Source organism: Oncorhynchus kisutch, linkage group LG5 (assembly GCF_002021735.2).
Source record: "Oncorhynchus kisutch isolate 150728-3 linkage group LG5, Okis_V2, whole genome shotgun sequence".
NCBI classification, from domain to species: domain Eukaryota; kingdom Metazoa; phylum Chordata; class Actinopteri; order Salmoniformes; family Salmonidae; genus Oncorhynchus; species Oncorhynchus kisutch.
Genome location: NC_034178.2, coordinates 39,773,147 through 39,794,894, shown reverse-complemented (window position 1 = coordinate 39,794,894; position 21,748 = coordinate 39,773,147). Strand labels below are relative to the sequence as shown.

At 42.1% G+C, this 21,748-nt stretch overlaps 1 protein-coding gene across 3 annotated transcripts in view; it reads left to right on the top strand.

The window, feature by feature from the left end:
* Nucleotides 1-10,325, top strand: part of camk1b (calcium/calmodulin-dependent protein kinase Ib) — a 76,491-nt gene extending 66,166 nt beyond the window's left edge. For all 3 annotated transcript variants that reach the window (XM_020483263.2, XM_031825035.1, XM_031825036.1), the window contains exons 4-12: nucleotides 1,890-1,964; nucleotides 3,615-3,753; nucleotides 4,256-4,382; nucleotides 4,722-4,797; nucleotides 4,946-5,058; nucleotides 5,535-5,613; nucleotides 5,771-5,858; nucleotides 6,053-6,200; nucleotides 6,642-10,325. In XM_020483263.2, the coding sequence (XP_020338852.1) occupies nucleotides 1,890-1,964; nucleotides 3,615-3,753; nucleotides 4,256-4,382; nucleotides 4,722-4,797; nucleotides 4,946-5,058; nucleotides 5,535-5,613; nucleotides 5,771-5,858; nucleotides 6,053-6,200; nucleotides 6,642-6,745 (949 nt within the window). In that variant the 3' untranslated portion in view covers nucleotides 6,746-10,325. The remainder of the gene's footprint in view (nucleotides 1-1,889; nucleotides 1,965-3,614; nucleotides 3,754-4,255; nucleotides 4,383-4,721; nucleotides 4,798-4,945; nucleotides 5,059-5,534; nucleotides 5,614-5,770; nucleotides 5,859-6,052; nucleotides 6,201-6,641) is intronic.
* Nucleotides 10,326-21,748: the final 11,423 nt, after the last annotated feature.

Sequence of the window (21,748 nt, the reverse complement as noted above, 5' to 3'; positions counted from 1 at the left end):
CGTTCTAGAAATCGTTGGGGAGGTACTCAGATCCAGACTCATAGCGGAGAAGAAACTAAAGTCTGTGGGCGTGGCATAGCGTTTGGCTGGAGTGAGGATTTTGGGTAGTAAGGCAATGAAACAAGACAAAGCTGCTGAGTCACCCAGAGTTGCATCAGACAGCACGAAGTAAAAAACAGTGTAGAATATAGTGGGTAGTTGGTATCAGTGGGAAGGGTTGTGGATAGTCATCTGTTAACAGTCTGTAATCAACCCCAAGCCCCTACAAACCTCTTCATGGTCCCGCATAGATCTGTAACATCACATGGCAAAGTGTTAATCAAGTTTATACAAATAAGAGGGACAGTTTCTTACTTCTTACTGAGAGAGAGAGAGAGAGATACGGATAACCCTTTATAGCTGTTGAAGGGGCTGTGCCGCTAACTTCCCTTACTCCTATAGTTTAGCCTACTGTACTGTACTGCATGTATCCCCCCCAGAGTCCTGCACAAAACCATTAGTCAGCCCCTGCATGGAGCAATTCATTACCTCTGATCACTCTCTCAACTCAATGAAACACTTTACAGAGACCATAATGAAATTGAAAGGCTTTTATAATCTCCCTCTTGTCTCAGTTGGATTCCTGCCAATGATAATGTGTTGTGATTTTCCCCAGGCAGCAATGTTTCAGACAGGGCATAGGAACACACGTGATACAAAATTGATACTGCGGTGCGGTTCCATTTTTGTTTTGGCCTCTCTCCGAGCCGTGCCAGTGTGACAAGTGTCTGTCATCACTGGGGTGCCTGCCATCTCAAAATGTAGTGACACAGATGGATGGACTATCAGTAGCTTAAGGGGAAAGTAATGTATTCTACCTGCGCTGTGCCATGATACTTTGGTGTAGAGAGAGAGACACCTATTGATAGAGGAGCTACTCTGTTGTAGTCATAGGAGGATTTGGCCTTGTGTTGGAGCATTGTTAGCTTTCTACCCCAATTCATGGCTCCTACACTCAAGCTGAGCTCAAACCAAAGATTGTAAAATGACAGTAAAGAAGATTGTGAGGAGTGTCTGAGTGAGAGAGAGTGAGTGAGTGAGTGAGTGAGTGAGTGTGTATGTGTGTGTGCGTGTCTGGGGTGTGCGTGTATGTAAACAGTCTTTCTCAGTCTTTGAGTGTAAGGTGAAGTGTTGTAGGTGGGCAGCATGGGGATGATGGAAGAAAGCCACCTCCAGAGCCGTGACTCACCTGCTCAGTGTTCTGTTCTGTCTCCACGCCAATGACTCTCAGGGGGGCGTCAGAATACACTGCTCAACCAATTAGAGAGACGCCTGCCACCACACAGTCAACACTGGCAACACAACTCTAGCTCCAGCTTAAACTAATATTAGTGATAATTAGTATCATACATATTGTAATCTCTCGTCGACAGACTGTGTAACCAGAAATGGTACCGTAGAGCTGTCATGATACAATGGAAGATGTGAGATAACGGGCAGCATTAGTTCCGGTGCTTTGGACAAATCATGATTTCGCAGGTGTTAGCATCTTTCGAATTTCCGAAGGTGAGGGGACATTTGGCCTACAGATTTGTCATAACATGGACCCAGAACTTAATCAACCATCTGACCAATTACATGGGACTTTAGCTCTGGGTTAACCAAGATTATATATAACCAAGATTATATATAAAGTACCTTTTTAATATAAAATAATACTTGTTCATATGAAGTGCTCCCTATGATGTTTATTTAGATACAGAATTAATGAGAATGATTTCAGAGAAAATCACAGAATGCTATGTTTAACGATCATACGTTGTCAGACAGTTCTGTATTTCTAATGGTAATGTACAATGTTTGTGACTTTGACTCTCTTTTTCTCTCTTTCTCTCTCTATCTCTCTCTAGGTTAAAACATGCCAACATTGTCTCCCTGGAGGACATCTTTGAGAGTAAATCTCACCTCTACCTGGTTATGCAGCTGTGAGTGATCATCCTGCTGGCTTTATGCCTCTATCTTTTTCTCTCTCTCTGTTCTCCTTCTACCCATGTTACCACAAGTCACAGACTGCCCCCCCCCCCCACACACACACACACACACATACACTTGGACTTCAGGAAACAGCAGAGGGAACACCCCCCTATCCACATCGATGGAACAGTAGTGGAGAGGGTAGCAAGTTTTAAGTTCCTCGGCATACACATCACAGACAAACTGAATTGGTCCACTCACACAGACAGCATCGTGAAGAAGGCGCAGCAGCGCCTCTTCAACCTCAGGAGGCTGAAGAAATTCGGCTTGTCACCAAAAGCACTCACAAACTTCTACAGATGCACAATCGAGAGCATCCTGGCGGGCTGTATCACCGCCTGGTACGGCAACTGCTCCGCCCACAACCGTAAGGCTCTCCAGAGGGTAGTGAGGTCTGCACAACGCATCACCGGGGGCAAACTACCTGCCCTCCAGGACACCTACACCACCCGATGTTACAGGAAGGCCATAAAGATCATCAAGGATATCAACCACCCGAGCCACTGCCTGTTCACCCCGCTATCATCCAGAAGGCGAGGTCAGTACAGGTGCATCAAAGCTGGGACCGAGAGACTGAAAAACAGCTTCTATCTCAAGGCCATCAGACTGTTAAACAGCCACCACTAACATTGAGTGGATGCTGCCAACACACTGACACTGACTCAACTCCAGCCACTTTAATAATGGGAATTGATGGGAAATGATGTAAATATATCACTAGCCACTTTAAACAATGCTACCTTATATAATGTTACTTACTCTACATTATTCATCTCATATGCATACATATATACTGTACTCTATATCATCGACTGCATCCTTATGTAATACATGTATTACTAGCCACTTTAACTATGCCACTTTGTTTACATACTCATCTCATATGTATATACTGTACTCGATACCATCTACTGTATCTTGCCTATGCTGCTCTGTACCATCACTCATTCATATATCCTTATGTACATATTCTTTATCCCCTTACACTGTGTATAAGACAGTAGTTTTGGAATTGTTAGTTAGATTACTTGTTGGTTATTACTGCATTGTCGGAACTAGAAGCACAAGCATTTCGCTACACTCGCATTAACATCTGCTAACCATGTGTATGTGACAAATAAAATTTGATTTGATTTGATTTGACACACACACACACACACACACACACACACACACACACAGAGAAGAGAAGGAGTGGTATGTGAGAGAGATAGAGATTGCTTTTACTGTTGAAAACAGTGGGTAGTGAGATGAAGGGGGGGGGGGTTGTGTTCACTTTAGCAACACTGCTGTAAGGGCATTCAGATTTAACCAAAGAACAGTTGGGGGTTCGCACAAATAAAAATCCCCTTTATCCCTCTCTTTCTTCCCCCCCTTCCTTCCCTCCTCTTTCTCTCACTCTTTTTCTCTGTCCTTCTCTCTCTCTCTCTCTCTCTCTCTCTCTCTGTGAGGCAGCATGACATGGCTTACACAGAGAGCAGTGGTGGGTTCATCTAGGAAGAAGCAATGCCTCCACCTAGTGGTGATGTAGGCATATAGCAGGAAGTTAAATGGACATACTTAGCAGGTGTACGTCAGACGCCTTCCTCCTCTCTTTCCAGGGTGTCTGGTGGGGAGCTGTTTGACAGGATAGTGGAGAAGGGCTTTTACACAGAGAAAGATGCCAGCAAGCTCATCCAGCAGATTCTGGACGCTGTCAAATACCTCCATGACATGGGCATCGTACACCGCGACCTGAAGGTGAGCCTGGATTAGGGGTCAAGGTTCAGGTGGTGTGTATGACAGTGAAAGAGGAGATTTCAGTGTTTAACACTGGAGTCATTTACCTACTTATTTCTGTCCAATGACTGAATAGTCACAATACTGGATGTATGATAGCCACTCTATAAGATGAGGACACCAGGTGTGCTATGAAAATTGCAACTTTGAATTTCAACCATTTTACTATTTTGCGATTAGTGTATTACAAATTACTAGAGGTTTAAGGGTGACCTTATAGTATGGAACATGTTTGTTGCCTATGCACATGATGCCTTTGTCCCAATCATTCTTTAGTGCCTTTTAAATTAGATTAATTATCTTTACTCCTCTAATGAGATCATTTGTTTACAGGCAGTTCAGCAGCGTGTAAACTGATTGATCATTAGTTTGAATAACAAATTATTTCCCCAGTTTGTGTGTGTCTGTTTATAAAATGTTAGTGAACAATAAAGTTGATTGAATGCTCAGTCTTCTTTTCCAGCCGGAGAACCTTCTGTACTATAGTATGGAAGAGGACTCTAAGATCATGATCAGTGACTTTGGCCTGTCGAAGATAGAGGGATCTGGAAGTGTCATGTCCACAGCCTGCGGAACACCAGGATACGTGGGTAAGGAGGACTGGTACTGATCAGTACATGCCTTTGTGTGTCTGTCTACGTTTCAAGAGCATGATTTCTATGATTTAGGACTCTTTTCTATCCGTATTGCGGAAATCCAGCATTTTAGCATGGTTTAAATGAAAAGGCATTGTTCCCGCGTTAGCGGAGACTGCACTCACTGTAAACAGTTCAATAGGAAATGACCTTTACATTTATAGCGCTACAATCGCTTCAGCAATACAGATTGAAAAGAGCCCTCTGTTTTGAGAGCAAGCGCACACCCAGTGATCATGTCAGGCTAGATGTGTAATGATGCTGATGAAAACACTGCTCTCTTATCGTTGGCAGCCCCTGAAGTGTTGGCCCAGAAACCCTACAGCAAGGCGGTGGACTGTTGGTCAATCGGTGTCATCGCCTACATCCTGTGAGTTATGGGGTTGGACTGGCTCTTTCACTTTAGTCTTTCTCCTACCAGTCTTACTGTGTTACCCTAGTTTCCACTTCATTATTTTCAACAATCAACTCATTCCCTAACTTTCACATGATGCCTTTGTGCTCTTATTCTGACGCAGTTTGTGTGGATACCCTCCGTTCTATGACGAGAACGACGCCAAGCTTTTTGAGCAGATTCTGAAGGCTGAATATGAGTTTGACTCTCCTTACTGGGACGATATCTCTGACTCAGGTCCAGTAGACCTATGTTGTCATTATTCGTTCTCTTTGTCAGCAGTTTCATATTATTGTAAATGACTTACCTTGGTCTGGGGTTTGTTATGATTTGAGTGTTCCTGCCAAGCTGTCAGTGTGTGTGTGATGGGATTAACCATAATACACTCACTGGCCATAGAACAATCACTGAGGCCCTGTGAGATCACCATTACATAGAGCTCTGGGGGTCATGGTACAGTACATAGTCCTGTGGGGAGTTTCTGAAGTCAGGCCAAAGGCACATGGCCAGTTTATGTATTTTACTGTCAAGTCAGTCTGGACAGTGTTTCTGCTGCAGTGAAGCTCCTTTTACTGTAGTAGCCTAGGAGTCTTTTTCTGCATCAGCTACCTTTTGATTCTGTGTAAGTAGCATCATTAGATATATCTAATGTATGTTTTAAAAAAGACATTGCCTTTGAGTTAAATATATGACTTTTCATTCCGTGTTTTCAGCCAAAGACTTCATAGTCCATTTGATGGAGAAGGACCCCAGGATACGCTACACATGTGACCAGGCTCTGCAGCACCCCTGGTAGTGAACACCATCTTCTCCGTCACAATACAAACACACACAACGCGACTTTATCATGTCGAGAATAATCGACTAAATGTGTACTTTTGCCAAGTGTTCACCTGTTCTTGTGACAACCAGCAGAAGTTGTCCCCTCATGTCTTTCTCTGTCCCTCAGGATCGCTGGTGACACTGCTCTAGATAAGAACATCCATGAGTCTGTCAGTGCTCAGATCAGGAAGAACTTTGCCAAGAGCAAGTGGAGGGTGAGTTACTTTTTTTGGTCCTCGTCAAAATGCAAATACATTTTTGCTGGTGTGCTGTGTTTAGTATATTAGTAGAATACTAAAGATCCTGCAGTATTCAGCAGACTATTATTAAGTCAAATAAAGTTGTTATGGCGTTTATCATGTATCACTTTTCAAAATTCTGATCTTAATTTAAATGTTCTGCCCCGCAGCAAGCGTTTAATGCCACGGCGGTGGTGCGTCATATGAGGCGTCTGCAGCTGGGCACCAGTCAGGAGGCCACCAGTCAGACCACCCTGCCCAGCCCTCTCAGAGCCCACCTGCTGCTGTCTGAGGCCACAGAAACAGAGGACACCACTGGTCAGTGGGTCAAAGCACCGCCACACCACACAAGTTAGGACTATTCAAGTGTAGCAAAACTTATTCAAATCTGTGGAGACACGACTTGATATTGTGAAAAATACTTAATTTTGCTGTTCTGTTTTGTTCATTCATCCCCAGTGGGTCTTGTTGCTAGGTACAGTATGTTTCCAGAAAATAACCAGTCCCTTTCACAGTGTATTAGGCTCAGGATTACGCACGTCTCAAAACACTGTCTCACTCAGTAACACTTTGATATGTAATCCTTGCCTAGTGTCCAGGCTGAAAAAGGCTAATAAGAGGCAGATTTATAGTGGAGAAGAGTTTTCAGATCTATGTGTGGTGACCCTCTCTCTCTCTCTCTCTCTCTCTCTCTCTCTCTCTCTCTCTCTCTCTCTCTCTCTCTCTCTCTCTCTCTCTCTCTCTCTCTCTGTGTTCCAGAGTCTCCGTGTGAGGGGGGCTGCTCCCAGAGTGCTGATGGGGGGGCAGAGCGCGACCACCTCTCCAACTGCACCTACCGCTGCCATCCAACCAGCCGGGTCTGATCCCTGCACACCGAGGCCAAGCGAGGCCAACCAATGACTTTCCCATTTACCTCTGGAGACCAGAGAACTCCCTTGTCTGGCCAGAAATACAGAGTTGTTCCAGCAACCTGCCACCAGGAGGGGCAGGCAGGTTATGAATCCAGGGTGGGGAGGAGGGACTCGATGTCAACAGAGGAGGTCATTTGAACGGATTGGGTGAGAGCGGGGGATGAGATGAGAGGGTAGAGGAAAGGAAAGGAGGAGAACATTGAGAAAGAAAGGTATGGTGCCCAGAATAATCCTGGCTCATATATTTTGGAAGCGGGACAGAGCTTGGACAGGGTTTTACTCATCCTTTTAAAATGTGCGTCTGCTTTTTATATCTCTGCATTTATGTGCATGGTGTTTTCTATCTTCATTGTCTTTCCACTTTGACAGAATCCATGGATGATTTCTGCATGATGAGGTGACAGGTCCCCTTGCATGTTGGCGGCAGGTGTTTTATAGCGTGAAGAGTCTATTGCAAAATCAAGTATGGTGGTAATCATTATGTTATAGTTCCTGTACTGCAGATACACATCTTTATGACCTTAATGAATTTAGCCCTTCAGCATTACATTTGTATGGCTTTGTTGTATCTTAATATTCTTTTTATATATAAATGTAGCCCTAGAAGCATTCACCTAATACCACATCTGGATAATCAATGTGAGAATACTCCATCCATTGGGCTAGTATACAGTTGACCCAGCATTTAGCTAGATCTGTTCTTTCTTCTTTTTTTTTCTCAGCATGGTTGTGTTTCACAACTGTAAGTTTGTGGTTGTGCTCCCACCACAGGCTTGTAACAGAATAAGGCTTTCTGATTTTAACAAATTCAGCACAGGGACTTCTTCTTCTTGCCTTTAGAACAGTATCAAATGTTTATTTTCTGGTGGCTTTTAGAAATCTGAAGATACGTCTCTATATCTCTGCACAGTTGAAGGAGCATTAGGGGCTATTTAATTTCTATCGTTGTATGTTTGTATATATTTCAATGTGGCAATTCTATCGTTAAATACAGACTTTCACCTCGGTCCAGATCTGTCCTGATCGCTTTTCCAGTTGAGAAGTGTAATACCCTGGAGATAGACTTACATACATAGCCATTCCTCTTAGTACTAGTTAATACTTAATTTTTTCAAGCCTTTGTATCTGTACAGAGAGAACTTGAATTAAAGAATGTAAATATACATCTCATTGTCTCACCTCATCATTTCTTCTCTCTCACTCATCATAAATAAGCAATAAGGCACAAGGGGGTGTGGTATATGGCCAATATACCGCGGCTATGGGCTGTTCTTGTGCACGACGCAACGCGGAGTGCCTGGATACAGCCCTTAGCCGTGGTATATTGGCCATACAGTATACCACAAACCCCCAAGGTGCCTTATTGCTTACCAAGGTAATTAGAGTAGTAAAAAATAACTTTTTGTCATACACATGATATACTGTCTGATATACCATAGCTGTCAGCCAATCAGCATTCAGGGCTTGAACCACCCAGTTTATAAGGTCATTTAGAACATACTTTTGGTTACCTAAAAGAGAATGCAGGATTTTATATCAAAGAATTTCACTTTACTCATTTGTTATAGTTCCTTTGTTTTTTCAACAGTTCAGTTTACATTCAATCCATCATCTTCATACATTTACTGTACTCAAATTAGCTGCCATATAATGCTCGCACTTTTAATAAACACATACTGACTTGATTGAATTCTCTGATGAGAAGGGTACAATGTGTTTAAAGACTTTTTCACATTCATTTCAATAGCCAAGTGAACAAGACTTGGATGTGTGGCGACATGAGACTAGAGGGTAGAGGGACATCCTCTCTGTCCTCACTCTATCTAGTCCAACACACAGGCATTGACTCTACAGACCTACTTGCCATAGCCTGCATTGCATTCAAAGCTAAATGACTGACACAAATTTGCCTTGACGTTTACTGTTTCAGTGGCTTTTGTGTAGTGTGTTGGTTCTAAATTCTGATCAATGGCTGTGCTGTTCCGCTTGTTGATATTGAGCTGTCACAACATAGACGTTTTGATTGAGTCTTGCTCTCAATGTTGTGTACCCAATGGTCTACTCTGCACAATGCCCCGTCAGTTATTCTTTTAAAGAGACATTCGTTAAACTAAGAGTAGTGCCATTTTCATTAAGGAATGACTTTCAAGTCAAATTAGTACAGTGTTAATTGCTAATCACTAAAAAGGTGCCAACATTTGGTTTCATGAGCTGAGATTGACATGTTGGAAACCAATGAGACTGACTACATGTTGAGGTCTTCCAGATACAGTGGAGGACAGGGACTGATCTCTTTCTGCTCAGTGATGTTCGGAACATTAAAAGAGAGGCTAACTTCTCCAACCCTAGCTTTCCCCCGGAATGTATCGTTTGATTCTATGATTGTTTCCTTTGTTAAACTACGGTAATAGTGAGTGCCATTTGTCAAAGACGTTTAACAATTTTAACTGTAGCCTGTTCAATTGCTGCGTGATGTGATCAAAATGTGTGAGAGAGAATAAAACTTGTATTGTGCAAACACTGCACAAGCTACACACATTAAAATACTTCTTTTTTTTCTGTATACAGTATAGTGAAATTAGGAATCTTCATACCAACAGATGTTTTATTTTAGATATGTTAAATTGTATGCTTGACATGTGGACACAGACAAGGGCAGTGCAAGTTGTCATACCTTCAAGTGTGACTAACAGTAAGAATTGTGAGTAATTCTTTTAAATTATTATTGGCTTTATCTTCTATTTGAGCTCCACTAATTTGTTTGGATAGTGAAGTTGTTTGTGGTAGAGTGAAAATGTCCCTAGAGTGTGTGAGGGTAGAGTGTCCGAACAAGGGTGGGCAGATTGGAGGAGGCAGGTAAACCCTCTATGTTCACTGCCCAGGGCTTTAACCCATTCATTCTGATTAGAGATAAATAAAGAGAGAGGGAGACTGAGAGAGGAGAAGGAGGGGTAGAGAGAGATGAAGGAAAAGAAACAGACAGTTCTAGAGGATAGAGTTAGGCATAGTTTAGTAGTTTCTTGTAGCCGAATAGTAGATGAAGACTAGAGGTATTTTAGAGAGGACGCTATTGTCACATTTGCACATCACAAGAAGGCATTCTAGCCTTACCTTAAGTGGTAAACGTTCTGATTTCAAAATGTATATGAAGGGCTTCACTGTATCTAAATAGGTGATGGTTATTTGATAGCTGATGTTTATTTGATGAGTTTACACATTGACATTTGCTTACTCCAAATTAACAATCTGAACAAGTCCTTTGATAAGAAAAGTGTATTTAGTTATATTTTCTGTTCTTTCTGTTTTTTATTGGAAGTAAAGTAAATTATATAAATGAAAATGTGTATGCATAGTGAAGTATATAATATAGTATTTTTTTGTAAAAGCTACTATACTAATGCATGGATGCAATGCATCGTGAGCTATTGAATATTAACTGCGGAGTATTGTTAAGTATCAAAGCGAATTATTTGTACTGTACTTTGAACTGATTTGTAAACTGATGGTATATTAAAACTACTCTGTCTACGCATTGTCTGTCTAACTGTGTCCTGCTTTACAGCTTATTGGTCCTTGAAGTCCAACTTGATACTCAGGCTGTGTCCTAAAAGTCTGATATGATCCTGTCGTTGCAGACAAAGTGCACCAGGATAGTGAATTCATTCAAGTTTCACTCACTGTCACGACTTCCGCCGAAATCGGTCCCTCTCCTGGTTCGGGCGGCGTTCGGCGGTTGACGTCACCGGCCTTCTAGCCATCGCTGATCCACCTTTCATTTTCCATTGGTTTCGTCTCGTCTTCCCTCACACCTGGTTTCAATTCCATCAGTTACATGTTGTGTATTTAACCCTCTGTTTCCCCCATGTCCTTGTCCGGAATTGTTTATTGTAGTGCTTGTGTACGTTATGCTGGTGGATACTGGGTTTTGTTTGACCCATTCATTGATTATTCTGTTTATGGTGGTTTTTATGTTTATGGAACGACACCGTTGTAAATCAGTTTTCGCTCTCCTGCGCCTGACTTCTCTGCCAGCACGCACTCGGTTATTATATATTTTTTCTTTGCTGTTTGGATGTTCAGGTTTCCTGCATAACTACCAGCCATGTAACTTTCCCTCAGATGTTAGTGGTTTATACCCCACTAACCTCAGCCTTCTGAAACACATCTCTCTTCCCCTTTAAAGGGATGGGGAGACTTGGTGGCTTGGATTAAAACCCTAGATTAATGTCAGCTGGGAAGCTGAACCCGAAGTACAGAGGGATGATGAGAGTAAGGAGAGAAGAAGGAAGGAGAGTTAGGGGGAGTGGGTTGACTCAGCAAAATCAAGTGATAATTCAACAAATCAATTTAATTTCAGATAATGCAAACTGCTCAATGGCCCCCTAGGGAAGGGAGAACCTTGGGTAGAACCTTGGTCTCACCCTAACCCTACATCTCTGCGTAACAATCATTACCTCTCTGCATCTTTTCACTCTCTCACCTTCATCATCGTTCTGCCCCTGAACAAGGCAGTTAACCCACTGTTCCTAGGCAGTCATTGAAAATAAGAATTTGTTCTTAACTCACTTGCCTAGTTAAATAAAAGGTTAAAAAATTAATACAAATCCACATCGTCCCACTCTCTATTTTCAATCAGTCAAATTTTCCTGGCAATAGCACCATAATTCCTTCCCTGTGAGTTATCTTCTGAGACTGCCAGACTCCTTCTGTCTATCTGCAGTAGTCTTCCCCTGCCTCATCTCACTACAGCCTCATTTACCCAGCATTCCTCCTGAGAGTGAGAGTGAGAGTGAGAGTGAGAGAGAGAGAGAGAGAGAGAGAGTGAGAGAGAGAGAGAGAGAGATTGACAACAAGAGAGACTGAGAGGAAGAGAGAAACAGAGGCCACCTCACCTGCTCTAGTTCCAACCTGACCAATAGGGACAATAAAAGTAAAGCTCCTAAGCCCTTGCTAGGACTCTCTCCGATCCCTCCATTGGTCTTTAATACATTGTACCCTCAGCATTAACCAAATCAAATTTATTTATATAGCCCTTCGTACATCAGCTGATATCTCAAAGTGCTGTACAGAAACCCAGCCTAAAACCCCAAACAGCAAGCAATGCAGGTGTAGAAGCACCTGGCCATAAACCTAACTCTTACCCTAGCTTCATGTCCACATCCTAACCCTAACCCCCACAATAGGGCTGCCCCACCTCCCAGTTCCCCATTTAACATGTGGATATATCCAGTTAAGACTTCCTCTTGAATCTTCTACTGTTCAGACAGGATCTCACGGATGGGGTTTGGAGTGACACAATCTATTTGAAAGCCCTCAGCTCCCTCCCTTGTTCTTTCATTAGTAGAGTCCTAAAACCTTTTCTAACAGGGAATACTTTATCACCATAGTGTAAGCCCATGGGAAATGTGTTTGGTTTCACCTGCTGACCTGATGGACTGAAGATTTGACCTGAGAATTTGACCTTGGACCTCATATAAACTCTGACCAATGACCACTCATTCATAGCCATGGGAAGTAGTGTTGCTGATAAATAATGTTATTTTTCTCTCACAGAATTTGCTCACTAGGCCTTTATTGCTTCTATATTTAACTGTTACTATTCAATATCCAAGGTTATCTTTGCAACGGGTATCGTCCTCTTCGTCTGAGAAGGAGTAAGGATCGGACCAAAACGCAGTGTCCATTATGTTTAATACGAAAAACAACACTAGAACAAAACAAAATAACGTGCATCAACGAACCAGTTCCGTGTGGCGACAAACACTGACTCGGAAAACAAACACCCACAAACCAAAAGTGAAACCCAGGCTACCTAAGTATGATTCTCAATCAGAGACAACTAACGACACCTGCCTCTGATTGAGAACCATACCGAACACAGAAACTAAACATAGAAAAACAATCATAGACTGCCCACCCCAACTCACGCCCTGACCATACTAAAACAAAGAATAAAATAACAGAACTATGGTCAGAATGTGACAATCTTGCTCAGAGTATGTCAAAGGCCTGTCCTTCTAACTGCCCATACGCCTGTCGTCAGCACCACATTGGGTCCGTGTCTGCCAGCGGTGCCGGGAGTTACATATGCCCCCTGTGTCAATCTACACTTGGGGACTGAAAGTGCCTGGGCACTGGTTCTATCTCTACCACCATAACTGTAATCCTAAATGACACTAAATATGCAAATGTGTAGTTACTTCACTGACCCATCAATCAAATATCTTATGCTTATTTTATAGAGGTTGGTTAGAGCGCAGTCACGCCTCCTCAGTTCCCCAGAGGGTACTATGAAGTCACCACGGGGTGTGTCCAGTGTGTGTTCACAGGGCCGTCGAACAGGACAAGGTCATGTTTTCAAATCAAGTCCAATCAAATTGTATTGGTCACATACACGTGCTTAGCAGATGTTATTGTGTGTCTAGTGAAATGCTTGTGCTTCTAGCTCCTACAGTGCATTAATATCTAACAAGTAATATCTAACAAATATCACAACATACTGTATACCCAATACACACAAATCTAAGTAGGAATGAATTAAGACTATATACATATGGACGAGCAATGTCAGAGCAGAACGGACTAAGATACAGTAGAATAGTATAGAAAACAGTATATACAGATGAGATGGGTTCCTGGTCCGAAACCTGGAACGTTATGCTCCGCAAGGTGCCAGAGCAACAGTGAAAAAGGCTGGCTTGTGAACGGAAAACATTTCTCATTAATAAATGCGCCTCTTCATTTTTCTATAGAAATAAAATATTAAATTGGCCTAGATACTGTCAGCTGTCCGATGTTGGATCCAAAATAAATCCAGAACCTTTACAAGTAGGTTTCTGAAAGGAGAATAGGGAGTTGGGAAAATGTGTGAACTGTCTCTCTGTCTGCCTATCTGCCTGCCTGTCTGTTATGATGAGTATGTCTGTCAGTCTACACATTTATCTTTCAACCTGCTTACATTCTAGTCTATCTGTCTGCAGGCTGATGTTTGCTGGTAAATCTAACAGAAACCATCTATCAAACTACTTGTTGCAGTCAAAACAGATGGATGAGAGAGAGAGTGAGCGCAGGAGAATGGGTTATTTTTCCACTTTCAGGGGTCTATGTCCCATCAGAGTGGATCAAACCCTGCCAGACACTTGACACATGCTATTTGTATTACTGACAGGTTTGAAACCCTACTCTTTATGAAAACTGGAATTATTACAAAACTCTCACATACACAGGCAAACAGACAGCCCAGAGCTCCCAAGTGAGTGTCAGAAATAGAGGGGAAAAATTGAGGTTATGAAGAGAGCATGGAAAGAGAGGGTTAGAAAGAGAATTATGAATGAGTGTTTTTTTCCGTACCCGTAGTCTTTAGAATGCGATTCTTCTCAGAATGCTTGCATTGGAACAATGGATGAAAGGACCAGAGAGAGAATGGAATTTCAGGGCCATGGGTCGTTTGAGTTCCTCGGGGCAATGTGTACACAGACAGGAACACCTTCTCATTGATTGGACAAGCTGGGTTATACACACATATACATACAATATGCACACACACACATTTAGCTGTCATGCAAATACCTTTTAAAATGTGCACATTTAGTATAGTGTAAATCAACAGCAAATGCCAAATGTAATTAGTTATAATACTTTAATCTTGACATGATGTTTCCTCTGTGACAAACACGTTAGACAGTAAAAAACATTATCTGTCGTTTACAGTCACATCCATCTTAATTTACGATATCTGTGTTTAAATAACCCTAGCCCACACAGAATCCTTCCATTACCTTGTCTTCACATTGTTCTGTGTCTACAGGCCATTCAGACCTTTTTTCATGGGGAGCTTTTACTGGTGATGTAGAGAGAGGAAAGGGAGAGTTTCCCAGAACCGAACCGATCAGCGCTCACAAAGGCAGGCCAGACAGACGACCCACTGTTTGTGAGAGCGTGCATTGTGTGTGTGAGAGCACGTGCGTGAGTGAGTGAGTGAGTGTGTGTGTGAGGTGCTCTGGGTTTAAGGCCTGGGATGGGAAAAGTGGTGCTGCTGCCAACCATCCTGTGAAGGAGAATTTATGTGGCGTTCAGGTCTCATAAATACACAGACATTTTGGGAGAGCTACAGAGGAGGAGGTGCATGAACGAGCAAATAGTGTATGTGTGTGTGTGTGTGTGTTTAGAATACGCAGAAGGTTTCTCAGTGTTTCTCTAGGACTTTTCTAAATTCTGTGATCTAAATAGATCCGTGTTGAAGTGGTTGTTTTAATCATTCTACCATGCTTCCTGTGTTTCAATGTGCCAGTTGGCCGGGTATTTATCACAAATTACAAATCTGTAACAGTCTGAAGATAAAGTTGAATAGGCATTGTAGATGAATAGATTTCAGTGATGGACCAATACAAATGGGAAATAATTCATATGGCATAATGTCCCTGAACAGGACAGAAGAGGTAACTATAGTTCACACTGGACATGACCACATTTTACAAGATCAGGTGCTGATGCTGATGTCAACATACAAGCTCGAGCATGCTCCGCCCAGAATCCTTTTCCAGGGTCCCATCCAGAATGACTCATGCTTATCCTAGTAGCAACAGCGGGATAACACGTTTGGTCTGTACACATTGATGCTTCATGGCAGACAACAACACCTTTTTAAGGATTGCTTTCTCTCCATGTCTGTTACAAGGAGACAGTTACAAGGATTCAAAGTTCTGGTAATGTCTGTTCCTCCCAAAGGTCTGGTCAGAGAGCAGTGTGTCAAATGTGCTGGCCATCTCTTCCTGCCATCCATCATACACTCTCTCTTTCTGTCAATGTTTCTCTCCCTTTCTCTTCTTTCCCTTGCTTGCTGTGTTGCTCTCTCGCTTTCTCTTTTCTGTCTCTTTCTGTCTCTTTCTCTCTATGTATCTGAACCTGCTGACCTGGTTTGGGAGAGAGGGAGGGAGGAAGGGAGAGAGTAGGAGGAATGGGGGTGAGGGAGGGTTGGGAATGAGCACATGGTCAGGAGTCCCATGTCTCCTCTCTGACTCTTTGGATGAAGCTGCTCTGGCTTCCGGGTCCACAGTCCACAGTCCAGCAGACAGGGAGATCTGATTGCCATTACCTCACCAGCCTGGCCAGGATGAATGACAGTTGGCTGACACTGGGCTGAGAAACAGAGATCAGCATGTGAACCCTTCTTCCTCTCACCTCCCCACAGATGTGTTTGAAGCCCTGTATGAATTATATCATCCTGAAATAGGCTGATCATGTTCCCCCTCAAGCAGCCATGTCCCAACAGTAGTTGGGGAAAATAAACTATATATAGCCACATTCTGAACGTCACCCTTAGATTCCAAGGAAGTGTGCCCTTACAAAAAACACATGTTAAATTTGCTGTTTTACATGCTGAGCTTACATTTCACAAGTGAAACATGTTAACACCACCATTTCACATGTGAGGAGAATTGCAGTTTCACATGTTAAAATCAAATTTGCAGGATCACATGCAAGAAATCTCCACATGTGAAAATATGGCTTTCACATGTGTAATTGCAAGAGTATGTCAAAGTGGGGTTGAAATAATGTTATTTTCCGCACGTGAAAATATGGTGTTAAGATGTTGCAGTACCAATGTTGCCACTGGTGGAATTAGGGTGACCACATCTTAAAAGTCCAAATGTGGACAAGAGAATCATTTTGCAGGACATTTGCGAAGCAGTGGATAGAAAAAACGTGGAATTATCCATATACCCTTGATGTGGAAATGCCCCATTCACTTCCATACATTTTAGGTACCGGGTTACCTCCAGACGAGTCCTGTGACACTTGGGGGTTGTAGCGCAAAACAGAGAACACCATTGAGTTCATGAGAGTCTCATCAATAACAGTACAGTATGAAGATAGGCAGAAACTGTTCTCCAATAGAAATCCCAGATCACACTTGTCATGGCGACGTTGGCTAGCTGAGTGCATGCGCAGAAACACGTCATCATGTCTAACGGTCGTCTCGTGCCAAACTGCATGCAAATGTGTAGGCCATCAGATCAAAGGCACTACTTCGACATAAAGTTGTTTTTGACGAAAATGAAAATGTGTCAGTTTGTCACTTTCACGAGGTTGGAGTAATAACATGTTCAACTACTTAAGACATTGGCTCGAATCTAGGTTGTGCTTTTAGATTAAGAAAATTAACAACCCCCAAACTTTTTTTTTAAACCCAGCCAGGTCTGCTTGGTCTGTTTCGCAAATGTTTCCGGAATTCTCGATATGTTGGGTTTAGAAACTGTGGTCTCGTCTTTCCAAAGAAGGGTCATATTAGTGTGTAGCCCAAATGGTTCAGACGCTACAGACAGAAGATGGCTCATCAGTGGTACCGACCTCAAACAATGTTCTACCACCTCCCACCGCAGATGCGGAAGACCGACATAGCAATATTTTGTTTTGCTAGGAAATCATTTTGAAATGCGAGAACAAATTAATTGTACATGGATGCAAAAAAGATTCTTAGTGATTTTATTATAAGGTTATTCAATAAAATGCCTCCCTCTTTCCTGCAATGTTCCCTATTTTTGGTTATGTTTTCCTGGCCTTTGCTTTTGCTACCTTTTTTTACAGTTACAAGTTTTGGCACATTCATTCCAGCAACATATCACCCTGCATCCCACTGTGGATTTGTCTCTGAAGCTAAGCAGGATTGGTCCTGCTTGGTCCTTGGATGGGAGACCAGAGGTAGCTGGAAGTGGTGCAAAAAACAAACGTCTAAAAACCAAATGTGATTTGTTCACAGGTGTATGAAAAGCAAGTGTTTTTTCAGTTTTTTTTTAAGGTCATTTTGTAGCGTAGAGACATCAGAGCAATGATACTCATTACTAATCTTTACTTCTAATCTTTCGTTTCATGGCCATGATGGAATAACTAAGGTTGTGACTGAAGCCTAAATTGTAGACCATGAGCAATCTTAACCTAGGTAGATAGATACCTGACGTTTCTGCATTCAACTACTCTATTGCCCTGGCAAGACAACGTCACATTGGCTTAAGTCAACTCAAAACATACGGACACCCCCAACTACAATCATGGTAACATTAGGAATTCTCCAGTTTGTTATTCTTTCGTCATGAAGAATCATAGGCAATCCTAAACATTATTCAGGGATAAGAGGGTGTATGACCTGAACTTGTGTTTTGTTTGATTGGGTTCTTGATCATGCATAGGAGGATTCTATGCATGATCAAGAACGCAATCAAACAAAACACAAGTTCAGGTCATACACCCTCTTGTGCAGTGTGTAATGATTGATAAGATATTGTAACAGCAACAATGAGTTTATTTTGAATACACCAGCCCTGAGATACACAGCTTTAGTGGTTGATGAGGTGTCGAGGAAGTCCCAGAGGAAAAGAAGGATCTGGCATCGAGCTGAGCATTAATAATCAGGAACGACACTGTCCAACATCAATCAAGAAAGGCTTTCTGGTCCATGCCGTGAAAACACGAGCCACACAATCTCTCACAAGCTCGTTAAACAACTGGGGCGGAAAATATGGGAACGTTAACCTAATTCGTCCCTAGTCAGCGAATAGATTTAAAACACAATTATGCACTGCTAACAGCAAACACATGAAGTCACATGCTGCTTATGTTGTGGCCCAGACAAGAAAAGAAAACGGAGAGCAGTAAAAGCGAGGGAAGAGAGAGGGAGAGAAGAGAGTGGATGGAAGGTGGTCAGTGAAGTGTTAGGAGAAGGCTGAGTTAATCATGTCATGATGGGACTGTTTGATAATTTTCCAAATGGTAGCAATCAGAGACGTAAAAGAGGTAACTCTTGCAGTCTTGCAGTAAACTAACTCTGACACACATTAACGGGTACATGTGGAAACCAAACTATATGTCGTTGAAGTAATTGCTACAATACAGACAATAAACTAGAAGTAAGTACTATCTCGATCAAAGCCTTAACTCATCACCATCAAGTTCTTTCCATCATTGTATATAAACTCCTCCACAGCAGCCAGTGGTTTTGTTTAGATCTCCCCACAGACAACACTCCTTAATGTGAGGGATGGTGTCACGTTCTGACCTTTATTTCGGTTGTTTTTGTCATTATTTAGTATGGTCAGGGCGTGAGTTGGGGTGGGCAGTCTGTTTGTTTTTCTATGATTTTGGGATTTCTATGTTTCGGCCTAGTATGGTTCTCAATCAGAGGCAGGTGTCATTAGTTGTCTCTGATTGAGAATCATACATAGGTAGCCTGGGTTGCACTGTTTGTTTGTGGGTGATTGTCTATGTTAGTTGCTTGTGTCAGCACAGGTCTCATTTATAGCTTCATGGTCGTTTATTGTTTTTGTATTCAGTGTTCAGTACTTTCTTTAATTAAATATTCATCATGAACACATACCACGCCGCATTTTGGTCCTCCGATCCTTCTCGCCTCTCCTCTTCAGATGAAGAGGAGGACGACCGTGACAGATGGTGGCTGCAGATCAGAGAAACTCTTGGGAAATCTTCTGAGTCATCTTAAGTTCAGATGGAAACACAACAGAAATCTCTTAAATTTTATTGGCTCAAGTTAATGTTAGGGATCCTTTTGTGCAAGTGACCACTGCTAACTAAAGAAACAAAGAAACAAACAATACCCCAAACAAACTCAATTTCAAGTACATTTACAAACAAAAAAAACAAATAAATGTACAAGGCCAATACTGCTCAATATCTTCAACATCCCATAATATGCTGAGATGTAAAACAACCACATTCACATTACAGACCAGTCATCTGTATAAAAAGCATAACTCTCTCTGTCTCCTCTTCCTGACAGAGAGCTGTTGTGACCTGGCACTGGACCATCCCTTCATTAGGAGAGTGTTGTGCTTAGCTCTGCCTGCAGCTCACCATTTAACATGCAGCCAGCTTAGCTTTTCTTGGCAGTGCACTGCTTTAATTATCTACAGGAGAGAGGATGGCAGCCTGAAGGTGTACAGTTATGTCAAAGTCAAATAACACGTAGACACACTGACACACACACTGACACACACACAGACACACACACAGACACACAGACAGACACAGAGACAGACATGCATACATGCACATATGGTGGACAAAGCCTCACACATTCTTATATCCTGTTTGTGATCAACTAGCTACATTACTCAAGAGAGCATCCACTGAATTAAATGCTGAAGTCTACTTCTTATTGACCTACATGTCTCTTTGTCTGGTAAAAATGCCCAGGATCCTTCTGTTTGTACAGCTTGATGTCATAGCCAGTGAAAATATTGCAAATTTCCCTCCATGTTAATATTAACTTCTTCCACCTGGTTCCAGCTCATTATCCCCTGCTTTTCTTTGCAATCATTTCATTGTGGCGCTCATCTGTAGTTTAGCATACATTTACTCTTAACAGTAAGGCTAAATGTAGAGCCTTGGAAAGCAAGGGAAGCAGGGAAATCAAAGGAAAGCAAGGGAATTTCACATGTGCTGTACATACAGTAAACCTTCACAAAAACAACATACACAAGACAAATATACAATCCAAGCAGAATCTGATCAATAAAGATGTAGGATTTTAATTTGATCATCCCTTTGCAGGATAACTTTCCTGCAATGCAGGACATTTTACATTTGTTGTGTATTTGAGGTTTAACAAGGGTTCTGAAGTTTGTAATTTCCACTTTGAATTTTCAGACTTGATTTTCCCTTACGAAAAATGTCATTTAATTATAATCCGCATAATAATTCAATTTTCCTCCTGTGGCAGGGTTATTTTCCTGCTATAGCAAACTTGCAAAAATTAAGATCCTACATCTGTAATGTATACATTCCCCATGCTGACTGTATATACTGTAGGCCTTTTTGGTGGTAATCTGGCAGGTGTTATTTAAAACGAGAAGGGATGAGCACTGAGAAAACAACCGGCATGTGTCATTTTCCTCTGCAGGACTGAACTGAGCTGACCTCTGCTGCTCCCTCCATGTCAATAACCATCACAGTGTATTTTACTGCTGTGTGCTGGGCATACCAAAACCAATGTGTTCTGAGACTGTGTGTGAGACTGGTGTGTGTCATCGGCAAACTTTGAGGTTGTGTACTTTGTTCGAGTTCTCAATGACTGTCCCAGATGTGAGCGTGTGTTTCTCTATGTGTGCGTGATATCCTCATGCGAAGGCACTGTCTCCACTGTCTGATTCGTTTAGTCAGGAGAGAGCACCAGTATCCTACTCTGTAAAGAGAGATACAGCTCAGGTCAGAGCAGCTTTTGTCTCAGCCTGATGGGTATTGCTCTTTTCTTCTCCTTTTAGGAGGCCTGGTATTGTAATCATCGTCTGACAGAGAACTATAGGAATGACAGCAGCCTCAGAGGAAAAATACATACTTCCCTGCTCCTTATTGAAACAGACATAGACAAGCAATGATGGAAATCATCTACAGTAGTCCTCACTCAGCTGGAAAAGCACTAAGATACAGACAAAGGCATGCATGCACTTCAAATCTGAGCTGAGCGTGTCAGGGTTAGTGTTACCATAATATACATTTGCTTAGATTCAAACCAATGATGCTTCATGAGCATGTCTGTATGTAACAACTGACACTGTCAAACTGCACTGTTGCCAAAGCAATTATAAATATCTTCAAGAGGTGATGTATCACAGGTTCAACCATTACACAATGAAACATGTATCATACAACTTTGGAGCTGTACAAGCTGCTTGCCAGTGCGCCTGAAGGAATGTGGGAAAATCACACTGGTGTGCCAGAGACTGGGGTTTTATTGTAAGTGAGTGAGTGATTAAAAACCTAAAGGAACTGGAATTCCTGTGCATAAAAGGAAGTGTTGGCTCCTATGGTACATATTTGAGTTATTACCAACAGAAGCAGATGTGACCTAGACCAGAGACTGTTCATGTTCACATGGTAGATGTCTCTTAGGTTGGATGAATAAAATATTTATTATATTGAGTTATATACTTCATTCTGTATGAC